We start from the raw sequence: 18348 nt of genomic DNA on the forward strand, positions 1-18348 counted from the left end.
TTTAAAAGCAATTTAACCTTAACTATTTGTATACAAATAAATAATGTGCAAGTTAAAGATCATTCTTATTAAACCACTAAGAAGTATCTCAACTTTGTATTATTTATAGAAGCTGAAAGACTTCCTCTGTGACATAACCTTAAAAATATGTATTTTTAAGGAGTATTTTATAGTCAAATTTTTTTTTAACTAATGCAAAACTGATCCCTCTAACCATCTTCTCACCCTACCCATTACAATTACTCTGAATGAGTGAAGTTTTAGTTTAATAAAGCTTGTGTGTTTTTCTGATTCAGGATGGTGTCACATTTTTATGGGAATGGAGATATATGTGATATAACTGACAAACCAAGACAGGTGACTGTAAAACTAAAGTAAGTTAGACCATCAAATCATGCTTTATGTCTTTCTCTTTAGTCTGCTTCCTATGGGCAAAAGATTATATAAATATATAATTATGGATAATTATATTTATTCATAATAATTTATGGATTTGTCATAAAATACTGTTTTATTATAAAATAGTAAAATCATAATTGTGATATAATTGTTATTTATAAGTTATTATCAAATTAAATTATTTCAATTATTTATTAAATTATACAGAATCACTTACAAGGCATTTTTATCCTTGAGAGGAAAACAATTTAAAACAATTTTGTATCGTTTGGGCAGTGCCTTAAAGTACTCTCTGTTTTAGGTGTAAAGAATCAGATTCTCCTCATGCTGTTACTGTATATATGCTAGAGCCTCACTCCTGTCAGTATATCCTAGGGGTAAGTGAAAAACTAATATTCAGGAATTCAGTTTTGGGCCACATTTTAATTTTTAGCATTAAGTCTAGAAAGGACCTTCAGTAGTCTCCAAAGTTTAATATAGCCCTCATACTACTTGTAAAAATTGACATTTTTTTAATTGAGGTATAATTTACATAAAGTAAAATGCAAAGTTCTTAAGTGTTGAGTCTGATGAGTTTTGACAGTTTTATATACCCATTTAACTATTACCCAAAACAAGGTATCTATCACTGCAGAAAATTTTCTTATACCCCTTTCCTGTCAATACCCCTCAATTCCCAAAGATACTCCTTTCTATTTTCTGATACCATAGATCAGTTTTACCTCTTTTTTGATTCCATATGAATGGGATCATATAGTCTATAATGTTTTATGCCTGGCCTCTTTGACTCAGCATGTCTTTTAGACTCAGCCTTTGTTTTCATCATTTTACTCCTGCCAGCAATATATGAGAGTCCAATTGCTCCACATCCTTACCAATATTTGGTATTGTCAGTCTTTTTTATTTTAGCCATTTTAGTGATTTTAATCTGCATTTCCCATATGAAAAGTGTTGTTGAAAACTTTTCATGCGATTATTCATCTGTATACCTTCTTTGGTGAAGTGTCTGGCCAAGTCTTTTTAAAGAAAAAATTACTCTGACACAAAATAAGGAAGGAAGACTTTATTCAGGACTGTTGCCACAAGTGTCAAGACTATCACAATAGGGGAGAGAGAGTCAGCTCATCTCCAAATACAGCAAAGACAGCCAGGGATACATAGCCAACAAGCAGAGTGGGGTGTTGGGGAGTAGTCATTGTATGGCACATTACTAAAAGACATCAGGGGTAGGGGATTCTTGCTAAACTGACTTAACAGAATTATTGCTGAAGGCTGGCCAGGAAGATGAGATATCAAAAGTGAGAGAGGAAGAATTTGATCAGATATGGAGGGTGGTTAGATATTGAGAGTGAGGGATTCTCTCTAAACTGACTTATCAGAATTACTGCTGCAACTGGACTTGGCAGGCCCAGGAACAAAAAGAGGCCTAGTCAAAAAGAGGGTTCAGGGGAACCTTACTATCATTTTGGTCAAGGAGAGAGTCTTTCTCAGTCTTTTACCCATTTTTGTTGGTGTTGTCTGTCTTATTATTATTTATTTCTAGGAGTTCAAATATATAATGGACATGAGTTTTTTCTATTTTAATTGCACATTTTTCCCGATCTGTGTCTTGACTATTCTTTTTCTTACTGTCTTTTGATGAGCAAAAGTTTATTTGATAAAGTTCATTTTATCAATTTTTTTCCCATTTTATTGCTAATGATTTTTTTGTTTTAAGAAATTTTGCCACCCCAAAGTCATGAAGGTATTATCTTCTACTTCCTTCTAGAAATATGGTTCTACCTTTGGTTATGCAATGAGTAAGGGTAGTTTTCTTTGTTATTTATCCTGATTGGAGTTCACTGAGCTTCTCGGGTTTGTGGGTTGATATAATTCATTAGGTTTGGAAAAATTTTGGTCATCATCTTTTCAAAGATTTCTTCTGCCCCACCTTTTTTCTATTTCTGGGACTCTGATTAAACATGTTAGTTTGAAGTTGTCCCTAAATCTCAGGCCCTTTATTTTATTCTTACCTTCTTTGTTTCAATTTAGGTCATGTCATTTCTATTGAATTGTCTTCAAGTTCATTGATTCTTTCCTCTGCTGTGTCCTGTCCACCCCTTTGAATGAATTTGTATCTGATATATTTTTCATTTCTAACATTTCCATTCAGTTCTTTTTTATGGCTTCATTTCTGCTAAAATCCCCCATCTATTCACACATGTTGACTACCTTTTCCACTATTTCCTTCATTATATTTATTATAGTTATCTTAAATCTGATCATTTTAACACCTGGCCCATTTTTGGATTGTATTTTTTTTTACCTTTTTCTTGAATTGTACAACTTATTATTTTGCCATATTCTGCTACTTTTTTGTTATATAAGACCTAGCTATGTATTTCTCTCTCATTCTTATCCTTTACTCCTTTCTCTCTCATCTCTTTTACTTAAAGATAAAAATACCTTCTCTACCTATCTGGTATTTTATTTGGATGACTAAATTGTTTTCTAAAAAGCTCAATTTGTAGAGATAACATTGGATGGTTTATCCAAAACAAGGACTCGTATACATTTATCAAATTTATAGGTATTCATTCAGCAGAAAAATACTGAATAAAGTATTCAGCTTAGCAGCTTTTTAATGGTTTTATTGTTGTTGTTCTTTAGGTTGAATCTCCAGTGATCTGTAAAATCTTAGATACAGCAGATGAAAATGGACTTCTTTCTCTCCCCAACTAAAGGGTAACAAAGTTCAGGGGAAAAAAAAGATCATTGGAAGTCATGATGATTTGTCTGACTATGTGTCCCATTATAGAGCTCTCAGTCATTGGACTGCATCTAAAGGATTGTATAAAAGGACTCTCAACCACTTTGTGAATATGTATGTGTACATAAGAGGTTATTGATAAACTTCTAAGGCAGACATTTTGTTTCACCTTTTTCATTTTTGTTGTGTCTTATGAACTGATTGTGTGTTTTCTTTGCTTGGATAATGTGATTCCAAAATAAATCCTGTCCAAGCAATTTAGAGTCCATCCTAATGAAATGTCATAATCGTTGTACCTATTGAAAGTTTTTAAATAATAGATTTATTATGTAAATTATAGTATACACACTAGCTAATAAAGTAAGGATAATGAAGAAGGAAATTGACAGGAGGTTGTTTAAATGAGAGACTGTGTTAAATATGTAATTTCTAGTGCCTGAAATCCTTTCAACAAATTTTTATTTAGCAACCACTCTCTACCAGGTATTAAACTAGAAATTGGACACACAGTAAAGCCTCACATATAAGTTTTCTTCTCCTCTGTTAATCTCAAGAAACTCTTATTTACAATAGGTTGCTTCTCTCTCAGAACTTTTATCTGTTTCTTTCTCCTTGATATGAGTGTGTTTCCCCCCAAAATATGTACCTGGTATAAACAGTCGGTGATTCTTCTCTTTTGATTTAGAATGATTTATCTTAACAAAACACACTGTGCTGGCTATCCTTTGTACTTGTCTACTATATACTACAGATTTTAGTTCCGGACAGTTTTATAGCACAATATTTATTTTAAAGTGAATAAAATGTCCACAAGCAGTGTTGTCATGTAGTCAATGGCAGATTATACAGTTTCTTTATTTTCTCCATTACTCTGTTGCACACAACATCATCCTGTTGTATTTTGGACATACATGTCTAAATAAGGGCAGAAAAGTACCCATAAGATACTTTCCTTTTCCTCCTTCTCAGCAGTTCTGGTCAAAGATATTTTAGTTTGAGAAAAGGTTAATATAATTGACTATTGGAAGGCTATCTATAGACTTTAGTAGGAAGCAGCACATGTAGAAATAGCATGCACTTCGAATTCAAACCTAAATCCAGATACTCTCTTCAACGTACTAGCTGTGTGATCCTAGACAGCAGTTAACCACTTCGAGCCTCACTTCCTCTATTGTAGAGAGACTACTTATTACTTCATAAGATGGTTGTATCAGTGCATTAATTTTCTCTGTATATAAAAAGCCTAGCAGGTTCCCAATAAGTGTTAGTTTATTTCCTAATATCTCCCTTGTCTCCTGTTAACATAATAAGATCAGAGACCAAAGCCATTAAAATTTAATTCTTTAATAAAGTATAGAATTATATTTACTATATCAATTAATTAAGACAAACAGGTTTACTTTCACATTTAGATTAAAGGTATAGGAGAGGAGAGAGAACTGTGAAAGCTTAGTGCCAAAAAAATACTTGGGGAATATTTAGGCCAAACTCGTTTCTTTTGTAAGAGAGGGGGGAAAAATCTAAAAAACTGTATTAGAATAGTTTACTACAGAAGATTCTTAAAAATAGAAGTCATAATAAAAACTAAGTCAGCCTTCTGTCTTGGCTAACAGCTTAAACTTCTTTGAGAGGAAAGCTAGGCCAGGTATCTCTATAGCCCTTCTAAATCTTGGGTCCCCTATCAGTAATCTATGAAGTTTTTTGATCTCTAAATTGTTTGTTGCTACCTCGATTGTGCAGCCATTCTTCTATATTAGTAGGCAGGAAAAAGGGCTCAGCTACAATATGCCTAATGTACTTTGAAAAGTCTTTCTCAAAGTGGAATCTCTATTAAGGTGGGTGCTAAATCAGATTCTTTAGCCCAGAGCCTAAGACTCTGCATTTGAATATGTTTCCTGAGTGATTCTCTTTATTTTAAATAAATTCTCCAGTGATCAAGGATCACTGTGACTCAGGCACTTCACTTTTAACAATTTCACACATACTAACCCTCCTGATTAGGGTTTCAGGGAAATAACTAGTAGCTCATTTTACAGGAAGATTGTGACATGGAGACTTTTTTTTTTCCCCCTTTTTCAGCTTTACCTGCTTTTTTTCAAGATACCACTAGATGGGGCCTTGTTTATATCCTCGTATCCTTGATTAAAGGGACTTCGGCAAGAAAGGGCAACAAATTATCTCAGCTAAACTGAATAGTACGCTTTGTGTACAGTCCTTGGTGAACTATCCTTTTCAGTCAGTCTGATATACAAAAAGGCCTGACCTGATTTGTGACAAACCTTAAACTTCATGGTACATAATCAGGCCAAATTATTGACCCAGTAGCACCAAATAGCTAACATAAAAGGTCTCAATCTAAAAAGGAAAATAAGAAGCAAGATTTGAATTTTGAATAAATAGTATTTGAAATCAGAGTTTCAAATGAAAATAAATATCAGCTATACTAGAAAGTATACTCTCTTCCTAGTGTTGGGTAATTTTACTTACCAGGGCTTACATTTCCATTTGAACATACAAATAGAACTATTTTCATATGTGTGTATGTTATATGTTATGATGAGCTGTTGAGGTAAAAGTTTTCAAAGTATATTGCCATGATGACATGGCTTAAAAGAAAATCCATTTCTCCATTTCTTTTTTTCAGTTGTTTGACAGGGGTGGTAGAGAAACCATGGACCACTACGTACCAAGAGCATGCTTTATTTCAGTTGCCAGTAGTCTCAAAGTAGGTTGTACAAGCAGGCAAGATGGTCCAGTGGATTATGGGAAGAAAATACTAGAAATTCTACTAATTTTTCATCTGCAAAAGAGGAATTGAGCTTCACTAATATTTAATATGTGGACTGACACTGGTGCACACAGTCATTCATGAATCAGGTTTCATGTAATAAAACACAAAAGATCCTGAGGGGAAGAGTGGGTGTTACACATGTAGAGGAGTTGGTGGGGATACAATTATTCTTCACTTTTACCATATTACAGCATTGTAGAGTAACTAAATACCTCCATCACCTTTCAGAAAATTGAATTGTCACTTTAAATATTAGCATCGAGACCACACATTAGGTATATAACCCATCAGAATTAAGGTGAGAGGTTAACAGCTTACTTTCATCAGTCATGGCTTCAATCAGGGTGATCCTGGTATCTTACAAGTCTTCTCTATTAGTAATAACACAGTATACTAATGCTTTTTTGCAGTGATTAGGAAGAATGATCATGTTTTCCTCGCTTGCATTCAAAAGAACTACAGTCTGAAAAATAGAATTCCATTCTTTAACACCTAAAGAACATAAAGGCAGGCCTGGCAGTCTCAAAACTTATAAAATGCAAAGAAGAAAGTCAGAATTACTAACAAATGGAATATAGGGCTTGTAGTGTTTTGCATCCACACCTATTTGTAAACTTTTAAGAATTTTAGAATTTTTTATATTTGAAATAAGTGTGCATCAAAAGCAAGTGAATCAAGCAGAAGTTCTGGAAATGGTAATCATCTCAACTATGGAAGACACTTGTGAGACTATGAAATAATGCTAAACATCTCACATCTAATCATATACTACATTATATATTTCAAATCTGTTAAATTGCTTTCCAGCACCTTTCAATAGAATAAATTATGCTTTGCCTGAATTTAAGAAAAAATATTGCTTTCTATATATTTGCCTGAAGCACAAACATAATTTTCACTTTGTAAATATATAATACTAAAAATCAAACATCCTTGAAAGTCCAGCAAAGTAGATTGTAAAACCCAGTAAGTCAAATCTGCTTTACTATCTAAATTCACTCAGTAATACAGCCAAAAATAGTGAACTTTGTTGGGTTCTAAAAGCTTCTTTGTCCTCAATAAAATACTAGTTTGCCAGTTAGTCACCAGTGGTCTTTAATAGAAGTAAAAACCAATTTACTCATTTAAGAATTCTATCAGAGGTCCAAATATTATCCCATAGATTCGAAATATATTAATAATTGGTCAAGGAGATTGGAAGTCATTTTTCCCCTAGATTAGTTTTCCATACTTATAGTTATTAATATTCTTAAGCCATCTTGGACTTCCCTGGTGGTCCAGTGGCTAAGACTCCACGCTCCCAATGCAGGGGGCCCGGGTTCGATCCCTGGTCAGGGAACTAGATCCCACATGCTGCAACTAAGAGTTCACGTGCCACAACTAAAGATCCCACGTGCCGTGACTAAGACCTGGTGCTGCCAAATAAATAAATATTAAAATATATATATATATATATATATATTCCTAAGCCATCTTGAGAAATCATTTGCTGGAAAAACTTTAATTAACCACCTCCAAGAAAGGGTTTCACCCCCAAAAAGCCAGTTATGAACAATCTTGTGTCATTATTCTTTGAATTTCAGATAACAGGCTATCCCAGACTCTTATAAAAATGACAGCTGTCACTTCTTGAACATTTATTAAATAGTAGGCACTATGCTAAACCCTTCAGATACCCTATGTTCACAACCCTGTGAGGTAGGTTTACTATCGTTAACTCACAGATAAGGAAAATGAGGCTACAAGAACTGAACTAAACTACAGTTGGCTGAGCCAGCAGTTGAATCAGTTTAGAATCCAGAGTCCATGTTTGTAAATAATATGCCATAGTGCTTTCTATTCACAGAGCATCTGCCCCATTAACCGCTCTCGGTTATCATCTTCCACCAGGGAGAACACACCGAGGGACTCAGCAAAATGTCCTGTAAGATGAGGGAAATGACTGATTTTGTCCTGGTAACGTATGACACCCATTTTTTTCCATATATTATTTTTATCATGGAACTCCACTAACTTCTTAAGCTAATGCCACAAATCGGGCAAATGAAAGTTCACTAACGAGATTAAAGTGTTACCTTGGAAATTCTGGCTTGGTTAAATGCCATCAAACCCTACCTCCTTTGATAATCCTCCTGTGATGGTAAACGATGCAAGTGCAGTGACGATTTATCTAGATCCAGATTGCATTTATGATTAAATGATAAAAATAATTCCTTTATCTTTTATTTGTTGGAGTAAAGAATATGTCTTAATTTTGTTTCTTCTCAGACCCTGCATAAAATTGACACTCAACAAATATTTGCTGAATAAATTATTGAACCTTCATCCTCTCTTCCCCAACTACTCCAATTCCCATGGGTTTCCTAACAGTCTTTATTTTTCAGTGTTTGGTGCTTGGAGGAAAAAAATGTTTTCCTCAGTTTTACAATGGTTGGGAAAGAAAAAGGAGTAGAATTATTGATTTGTTCCATCTGTATTCCTTTTCACTCAGGTTCCCCCCAACATTGTTTAATTTTTTGCTGCTTTACACTGCTTTCCCACAGTCCCATATGTTGCTTCTCCTTCCTAACAGGAGTACAGTGTCTTTGCCTCCTTATTGTGTTTCATTGCTCCCACTAGTGGGCAGTGATTGAGTAAAGTCCCTGATCTCAAAGGTTAAGAAAATTAATTTTTTTTTTTTTTTTTTTTTTTTTTTTTGGCCATGCAGCTTGCAGGATCTTAGTTCCCCAACCAGGCATCAAACCTGGGACCCTGCAGTGAAAGCGCCAAGTCCTAACTACTGGACCACTGGGGAATTCCCAAGAAAATTCAATTTTCAGTCTCCAGCTCCATGTACTTAAAACATGCCAGTTCTGAGGGACTCTGAACTCAAAGAAAGTGTCTAACATTATGGTTCTCTGTGAAGAATACAATTCCCAGTCATATCTTTCCTCAGAGTAATATTAATAAAATCAGTTCTTACAATTTCTTTGACATACATTGTTGCTAAACCCAAGCAAATGTGCAAGAAACTTTCATAAGCCCTTCCTAACGTCAGATATGAAATGTATTGAATCTGAAGCATTTATACAGGTTATAAAACCTATCCTAGTGCCACGGCCCCAGAAGACAGGCATAAAGCACCCTCTGTGACTTGCTCTACTTTTTAAGGCCTATCTGGCATCTGAACAAGGTACATTTTGCAAAACATCAGGTTTTGCATGAAAATCAAGGTTCCCACAGTTGAAAGATCTCCCACTCATCAGCATGCTACAAGCAGCTGAAGGTTTGGAAACGTGTCAAAAAAACAAACCTTCACAGAAATGGAACTCAGAGAAACAAACTGAACCAGCTAAGTGTATTTATTTTTTTTAAATCAGAATTATCTCTTTATTGGGGTAAAGGAGGGAAAATTCACTAATTTGTCCATAAACAATAAAGTGATATTTTTACTTTGGTAATATTAATCTCAAAGGCACTGTACCTAAACAGATTGCCTGTTAACTGTCTCTTATGGAAAGCAGAATTTCACTAAATCTGCACCTTTATTCAAATTGTCATCTACTTTAAAGTAACTGGTATCGTCCCTTCTGTCCCTCCAAGAACCAGTTACCCCTTTTCTCCTTAACTCCTTTGTGGTTGCTGAAGAGTTTGCTTTTATCCTCAGAGTCCTCAGGCTGCATTATGAGCCAAGAAATTCGAATGAGAATGAATGCAGGTTGTCTGGCAGCTCCTGGGCAGCCAGGGTGGTCACTTGGGAAAAGATGCCCTTAGAGCTGGTCTCCTGAGTAAACAGAAACGCTTTGTAGTCCTCCTAAATCAAGACCCATATCCCCTTTCATTAGAGTCCTGCTGATAATCCTGGGAATATAGAGAGGGATACAAAAAGTAACAAACATGGGGAAACTATAAGCCAGCCAGATAGATATCTGGGTGGACATCACTTTCAGGCTTTATCCGTTCAATCATTTATTATATGATTCATTTATTCAACAGTCATCACTGGAAGCCCACCAGGGCCAAGGACTAATAGGCACTAGGGATACGGTGCTGATCAAAATAGACAGCTGTTGCCTTATTACAGCTTTTTTCTAATGGAGACAGCCAGTAAACAATTATATGTAACTATTATGAACTGAAGTGTGCCCCCCACCCCCCAATACAGGTGACTGTATCTGAGATAAGGCATTTAAGGAGGGAATTAAGGTTAACTTAGGTCACAAGGGTGGGGCCCTAATCTGATAGGACTGGTGTCCTTAGAAGGGGAAGAGACACCAGAGACCCCCTAAACTTCTCCCTCCACGCACATACAGAGAAGAGGCTACATGAGGACACGATGAGAAGGCAGCCTTCCACAAGCCAGGAAAAGAGACCTCAGAAGAAACCAATCCTGATGGCATTTTGACCTTGAACTTCTAGCCTCCAGAATTGTGAGAAAATTAATTTCTGCTATTTAAGCCAGTTAGTCTGTGGTATTTTGTTACGGAAGCCCGAGCAGGCTAATACAGTAGCATAATGTTGGGTAATGATAAGATTTATGAAGAAAATAAAGTATGGCAGAAGGATATATAGTGATGGGGTGGAGAGCTATGTTGAATATGGAAACTAGGAAAGGCCCTGGGGGAAGATCATTCCAGGCTGAAGTATTCCTGGGGGAATTAATTCCCTGACATGAGAACAAAATGGAGGCGTGTGAGAAATAGCCAAAAAGGCTGTGTAGCCCAAGCACATTAGGCAGAGTACACATGAAAGGAAATGAGGACAAAGGAAACCAGGGGCCAGATTATTAGGGCCCTGTAGGCCATAGCAAGGACTGCAGATCTTGTTCTAAGTGGGATGGAAAGCTGCTGGAAGGTTTTAAGCAAGAGAGTGACAAATATGATTTACTTTAAAAGGGTCACAGACACACAGGAAGGAGACTGTGGGAGAGAAAGACTGGAAGGTGGGAGAATGGTTATGAGGCTGGTTTAACAGTCCAGGTGAGAGATGGTGGGGGTATGGGCTAGAAGGGATGGGGTTGAAGGAGGTGAGAAATAGTTGGATTCAGAGTATATTTTCAAGATAACTGAGGATTGCTCTATCAATTAGATGTGGCATGCAAGAGAAAGAAGAGAATCAAGGGCCCTAGACTGAGCTGTGCACTGGTCATTGCGGTGCTGTTTACTGAGATGATAAAACAGCAGGAGGCACAAGTTTGTGGGGAGCAGGTTTGAATCAAGAGTTCAGTTTTGTACATGTCTATTAGACATCCAAGTGGAGACGTTGAATAGGCAATTATTGGATAGACCAGCATGGAGTTCGGGGAGGGTTAGGATTAGAGAGATAAAATGAGTGTCATTAGCATTTAAGTGGTATTGAAAGACTGAATATCGTTAATCACTGCCAGCACCTGCTTCTCAATTTACAGATCCATATTTAGGGGTGGGAGAGGAAGTAGGGAGCTATTTTCCTATCTTTGTGCTCCTCCTTTCCCTTCTCCATACCCTCAAAAATTACCCCATCTGGCTTCAAGCCCTCACTTCAAGAGGACTTCACACTTGGGCCGGTGTTGCTGACTGGTACGCACTGAAGCACATTCCCCAGTCACCTGCCGAGGCAGAGTCCTCCCACTGGTGGAGCTTGGCTGCTTTGGCTGTGGTTCTAAGCTCAGTCTAGGCCTGCCCTCTCTAAAGCCTGGATCCCTGGAGGAGGTGAGCCTTTTTCCCTGACCGCCTACCTGCCTCTCCTCACCATTCCACAGACCTGGTGTCTTCACTGACTCTCGGCCTTCCTTCAACTCCAGTAGGGAGGCAGTGAGAGCAAATCTCTTTTACGGGACCATAGACCTCTTTCGGTAATGAAGAAGAAAAACAACAACTGCTTTAAGTGAATAAGGGAGAAAACGCCTACCTCTGGGAGTCAAAAGTCCCACTGTAGTTTCCATGTATCATGGCCACTAAACTGAATGAAGAGGATGACCTTGAAAGGGGAGCCTCCATAATCTAGCCTGGCTAGGTTATGGAGAATTATTCAAGACTGAGCCATAACCCAAAGTCAGATCTGGTGGGAACCTGAACCTGCCAGCACCCAGAAGTGCTACTGGTGGCCTAGCGTAGAGATCTTCAAACTGGGGTGCAAGTATCTTGAGCATGAAAAAGGGATCCAGTTTATAGATGCTCATTTTCAGTTCCCGACAACTGAGCTGTTTGAGAAGGCTACTGTGCCTTACTCTTAAGACTTCATGCCCTTTCATTACTGCCCCTTCCCACTTTAGAAAAGAATTCCCACCTGGAATCTTATGAGGCCATTGCTTCTGGATGTAAAGAGTTCCTAACCAAGGAACTATTTAAAATCTTAGTTTTAAAGAAAGATCCTTAAAGTATTTATCAAGGGACCATAATTTTGTTTTACCCTAGCTTATACTAAACACCATATATCACCAATTCTAAGATAAGGGTTTTTTCACATTGTAACCTCTCTGAAATTGGTGTATCGTACTATCATGTAAGCCCAATGGTTGCTGTTATTACCTGCACTTGTGCATTTTCACAGTCAAAACTTGTAGAATGCATATTGGACGTATAGTGGAGCACTTTTTTTTTATCACCTAAGAAGCAGAGCTGTGGGGTGAAAGTGGACAGTGGGTGGTGAATCAAATGAGGTTAACAATATTCCTAAAGCAGAAGACAAATTCTTTTGTCTAGAATAACTCTCTAGGTCAAGTAGATGAGTTTCTAAATTTAAACCTATCACCCAGAGATACATTCCTTGTTGCCAATTCAGTTTTGACAACTTAAAAAATTTCTGTAAGGGCAGTCTGTAAGGAAACGCTCTATTCCCAGCTCTCTTTCTTATTTGCTAGGTTGACTGAAGGCAATTTTCCTCTACATTACTTTCCTTGAACAGATACAGGTTTATGAGTAATTTCAACAGTATTCATAAAATGAACCTGCTCTTCAAAAGTTTGATGATGTGATCATTTCAACAGAAAAAAATAGAAGGTAAAACATGTACATTCCGGTTACAACTATGTACAAATGCATGCGTATATAGTAATAAGGTTCTGACGTGAATTTTGAGTAATATCTACAATCTTAGTTATTGAATTTTAAAAATAACACTCCCATAGAAACTCTCCTAACTGACCTCCACTTTAACAACCCAGCAAGTAACAAGTTCTCTCTTCCCTCTATAGACTATTCTGCAGAGTACCCATGCACACCACATGCTAGTAGTCTACTCTCTATGTATAAGCACTTTTGCTGCCATCTCTCTCCGGATCAAACAAACACAATCAGTAAGAATACAGATTTGAACTACACAATCAACAGGCTTGAACTAATGGACCTGTAGAAAACATTTTACCCAACAAAAAATATACATTCTTGGGACTTCCCTGGTGGCGCAATGGTTAAGAATCCGCCTGCCGATGCAGGGGACACGGGTTTGATCCCTGGTCCGGGAAGATCCCACATGCCACGGAGCAACTAAGTCCGTGCTCCACAACTACTGAAGCCTGCGCGCCTAGAGCCCGTGCTCTGCAACAAGGGAAGCCACTGCAATGAGAAGCCCACACACCACAATGAAGAGTAGACCCCACGCGCCGCAACTAGAGAAAGCCCATGCACAGCAATGAAGACCCAACGCCGCCAAAAATAAATTTATTAAAAAAAAAATACACATTCTTTTCGAGTATACTCAGACTGTTTACATAAACTGTCCATCTATGGGAGCATAAAGCAAATCTCAATTTTCAAGTGTTGTAATCGTATATATCTCATTTGCCACAAGGTCATTAAGTTAAAAAATCAATAATTGAAATATCATTATTGGAAAATTAAGAGAATCACTTCTAAATAATTTGTGGACCCAAAGAAAAATAATAATGGAAATTAGAGCATATTTAGAACTAAACGATAATGAAAATAATACTGTAGTAAATTGTATTATTGTCCCAAATAGCTTCTAACTTCCCTGTATAAAATTAACGTCCCTGACACTTTCTCTGCCTTTACTGTTTTATTTTTCTTCATAGAACATATCACCACATAAAAATTACATATTTGTTTACCTGTTTATTTTATCTTCCTTAGCCTAATATAATTGTCATGGGAACAGAAACTTCTCTCGTGTTCACCAGTGTATCTCAAGTTCCTGGCACATAGTATTCAATAAATATCCATTAAATGGGGCTTCCCTGGTGGCGCAGTGGTTGAGAGTCCGCCTGCCGATGCAGGGGACATGGGTTCGTGCCCTGGTCCAGGAAGATCCCACATGCCGCCGAGCGGCTGGGCCTGTGGGCCATGGCCGCTGAGCATGCGTGTCCGGAGCCTGTGCTCCACAACAGGAGAGGCCACAGCAGTGAGAGGCCCGCGTGCCGCATAAAAAAAAAAAAAAAAATCCATTAAATGAATGAATACTGTTATTACTTTACTATTTGGGGGTTCTCTTTATCAATATTAGTTCTCTTCTTTAGTTCTTCTCTGATATTAATGTTGCCATTCCCTTTTTCTTTTTCTTCATGTAAGCTTAATCTACTTTTGCCTCTTAATTTTTACATCAGTTTATCTTATGTTTATCTATTCCAAGCAGCAAATTTTGCATATCTTTTTTTTTTTTTTTTTGGCAGCGCTGTGCGGCTTGTAGGATCCTAGTTCTCCAACAAGGGACTGAACCTGGGTCTTTGGCAATGAAGGTGCAGTCCCAACCACTGGACTAACAGGGAATTCCCTGCATATCATTTTTTAAAATATTTATTTAGTTAGCTGCACCGGTTCTTAGTTGCAGCAGGTGGGCTCCTTACTTGTGGCATGCAAACTCTTAGTTGAGGCATGTGAACTCTTAGTTTCGGCATGCATGTGGGATCTAGTTCCCCGACCAGGGATCAAACCTGGGCCCCCTGCATTGGGAGAATGGAGTGTTAACCACGGGGCCACCAGGGAAGTCCCCTACATACTTTTAATTCAAGGATTTTTGTCTTTTATAAATGACATTAAGCATTTACATTTATTTTCTTGCAGTTTTTATTTCTGTAATCCTGCTTTATACTCCCTAAATTTTGTTTTCTTAGTATTTCCTTCCCTCCACGATTTTATAAAAGTTATTTTCTCAGACTATGCAATATGCTAGCAGAGGGCAAATGGATAGGAAGTAGGGAGTAGTGGAAGTTACAAAATACCAACCACAACTTCCTGATCAGAAGCAAGTAAGGTCTATATTAGCACCCATATTTTCTCCCTTATGAAACATTTCAACTATTTCTTGTTCTTACCCTGTTTTCTCTGCTACTTTCTATAAGATGTGTTTGTTGGTGGTTATTGGGCTGCACCCCACAGGCCTACAAGGCCTGTGCTTGCCCAGCTTCAAGACTGAAGAAAGAGCCTGGAGTCAGCAACAGAGACATCAGTGTGAGACAGGCTGAGACCTGGGACCCTTTGCTGCAGTGCTGCAATGCTTGCGCCTGGACTAACGTCTCCTGGAGCAAGAAAATACTGATACAGGGGCTTCCCTGGTGGCACAGTGGTTGAGAGTCCACCTGCCGATGCAGGGGACACGGGTTCGTGACCCGGTCCAGGAAGATCCCACATGCCGTGGAGCGGCTGGGCCCGAGAGCCATGGCCGCTGAGCCTGCACGTCTGGAGCCTGTGCTCCACAACGGGAGAGGCCACAGCAGTGAGAGGCCCGCTTACCGCCAAAAAAAAAAAAAAAAAAAAAAGAAAATACTGATACAAAGAAAACTATAAGGGACTAAAAGTAGCTGCTGTCCATGCACAGTTCGGGCAAATTCTAGACAAAAGATACAAAAAGACCAAAAAAACCCCAACTGCCACTTCTGAAGAGCTGGGAGTAAAAACAGTGTGTTAGGAGCCAAAGCAGGGTACTGCACGTGCCCCCAGCACTCAATACCAACAAAGGGGTGGGCAAAACAACTAAGCCACCCCTCTGGCGCGACCCCTAGACACACCCCTACCCTCATATAAGGAACCAGCTCCTTCCACCTTGGGGAGTGAGCAAGGGAACTTGTTACTTGTTTTCGCTACCCTCCTGCTGCAACAGAGGCCCCAGTAAAGCCTCGCCTGAATTTCTTGACTGGCCTCTTATCAATTTATATTGACTGGAGAAGACCAAGAACCCTGATCGGTATCAAATGGTTTAATGGATGGGGGAGCTTACATGTCTGAAGCAAGGTCCTGGAGCGACAGCCCACTGTGTGTGGTGGACGACGGGCAGGACATGGCAGCAGTCTTTGCTCCCTGTGGGGGGAATTACCAGTTATAGGGGAATTGACATCAGGTGGGCTCATTAGTTACCAGGGAAACCAATAGAGGGGCAAGCCTCTTATCACGCCTCTCACTGCCCCTTTGATAAGAACAATCACCAGCTGGGGCAAGTTCGCAGGAAGGTCAGTCATGTGAATAGGGTGCAGGTGAAGCAGGCACCGATTGGGCAGGGGATGTACAGAGAGCAAGAGAACAGTCATCTTAAGTGGCCGGACCATACAGTGGTAAACTTTACAATTTCATCCTTAGGTTACAGAATATAAAGTTGAGATTTTTGACTAAACCAGAAGAGTAACATTACCAAGAAATAGAATAGTTGATCGGACTTTGCATCTTTCCTCTGGAGGAGAGGAGGCATGTTTTTGTTTAAATGAGAGAAGTTGCATTATTTCAAATGGGAGAGTTCGTGTTCTTTGGAAATATGGCTAAAGGAGCAGCTATAAATGTTAAGCACCAGAAAGATGGACCATTGTGGACGGAGTGGATTGGAACTCAGTATCTGTTCTGAACCTCCTTTTAGTTTATCTTTTTAGTGTAACTACACTTTCCAGACTCACAGAAACTAGGGTTTTAAATGTAAATTGGGTTCTGCCAACTAAATGCCTGGTGCCAAATTTCTTTCTGCGGCACTGCTTTGATATTCAGCATTTGCTTTGGAGGTGTCAAGAGGGTTAGTTGTAGAGGTTGTGGCAGTGCAGCAGCTTCCTGATCTCTCTGGATGTCTACTTCAACAGGTGTCCTTGAAGTCCAAGGTCCAAGGAGGCCTCCTCACTCCTTCCCTTCCTGGCTGTAGCGGAAAAAGCATCTCTGCTGGCTAGTCAGACTGGTAGTGTTTATTCTGGAATGTTTCCTGCAGACATGTCATCATAGAGCCTTGACCTTTTAATGATTGAGAAGACATCTGATTTCTGATATTCAGTTCTTTTCTGCTTAATGTTTTCTGATTCTTAAAACCGTGATTGATAAACTGAAATATCCAGAATTCTGTATCTTTTTCCAGATTCATTTCATTTTAAAGACGTTTTTGAAATGCTTAGTCAGGAGTTTTCCCACTGGGTGATAAACTTAGTTTAGTAAATAATTAACCTTTGGAACTAATTATTCTTGATTATTCTGAGCACAAATGCATGCTACACAATGTGGTCAAACAAGTTATTTTGTCTTTTAAGGAAAAGAACTCTCTCTGAGTTTCAACACTGCTATTCTCCGATGGTTTTTAAATGATTGACAGGAAAGTAAAAGTATTGCAGTCTGATGTTCAGAAATGTTAGGTTTTTCATTATTTTTATTTTCCAAACATTAGTTTAAAAGAACATTAAAAGCATCAGAAATACAAATCTGACCTAATGGTTAACATCAGAACAATTTGCATCACAGTAAAGCATCAAGAGAAATAATTAATATACCCTGCTAATTAGTCACATTCAACTGAATTCTCATTACTTTTATAAAAGTTCTCATTTTAGCCCTTATGGAAAAGTTATATATGTCTATTTATATCTTTATCTCCAAATAGACATAGATATAGATAGACATATATAACTTATGAAGAGACAAGTTACATATATCTATCTCTGTATCTGTATCTACATATATCTACACATAGACATAGATACAGAGATATAAATATACAGGAAGGCTAAGAATCTAGCCTGCTATGTATTTCATGCAAGTTAAATCAATAATTTCTTGATGAGCATAAAGAGACTGAACACCTCATATGCACATGCTTATTTGCTTTATGCTATGATTTTTACCTCCCAAACATGGGTCAAATCATCTCAGACTCAGAGGTCACAAAGGAAACCTGTCATTTTTAGTTTTACAAGTAGAAATTACTTTAAAAAAAATCTTTTATTGAGTCACATTTGAAATGCCTGGCCAAAAAAGAGATTCATACCTTAAAAAGTATGAAATAGCTTCTTGATTACAATGTTATTACTTATAAAGCTGTTTGGCTTATTGACTTAAATACCAGGTTCTGAATTTAGACAAAAGTTTCATTCCTAATTTGCCACAGTTCTTCAAATGATCTTGGGAGAGGATATTATATTTCTTAATTCTTTGTTAAAAAGAGGTAATATACGAACCTACCTCATGGAAGTATTAATAAATGAAAATAGTGTTGTATTAAAAATATAAAAGCACAGTTGAAATAGGTCATAGTGACT

The 18348-nt window shown here is 37.8% G+C and overlaps 1 protein-coding gene across 3 annotated transcripts in view; it reads left to right on the forward strand.

Moving 5' to 3' along the window:
- Nucleotides 1-8893, forward strand: part of ERLEC1 (endoplasmic reticulum lectin 1) — a 40605-nt gene extending 31712 nt beyond the window's left edge. Inside the window, exons 12-16 of one of the 3 annotated variants that reach the window (XR_009534183.1) lie at nucleotides 297-374; nucleotides 701-776; nucleotides 3049-3123; nucleotides 7830-7895; nucleotides 8647-8893. Coding sequence is in view for 2 of the 3 variants with exons in the window: in XM_060116608.1 (XP_059972591.1) it covers nucleotides 297-374; nucleotides 701-776; nucleotides 3049-3120 (226 nt within the window). In the remaining variant the exon portion in view is untranslated. Of the gene's footprint in view, nucleotides 1-296; nucleotides 375-700; nucleotides 777-3048; nucleotides 3326-7829; nucleotides 8056-8646 lie in introns of those variants that run through there. The other 2 variants (XM_060116608.1, XM_060116607.1) reach the window with 2 other exon arrangements.
- The last annotated feature ends 9455 nt before the right edge of the window (nucleotides 8894-18348 follow it).

The sequence above is a fragment of the Mesoplodon densirostris genome, chromosome 14, assembly GCF_025265405.1.
Source record: "Mesoplodon densirostris isolate mMesDen1 chromosome 14, mMesDen1 primary haplotype, whole genome shotgun sequence".
NCBI classification, from domain to species: Eukaryota; Metazoa; Chordata; class Mammalia; order Artiodactyla; family Ziphiidae; genus Mesoplodon; species Mesoplodon densirostris.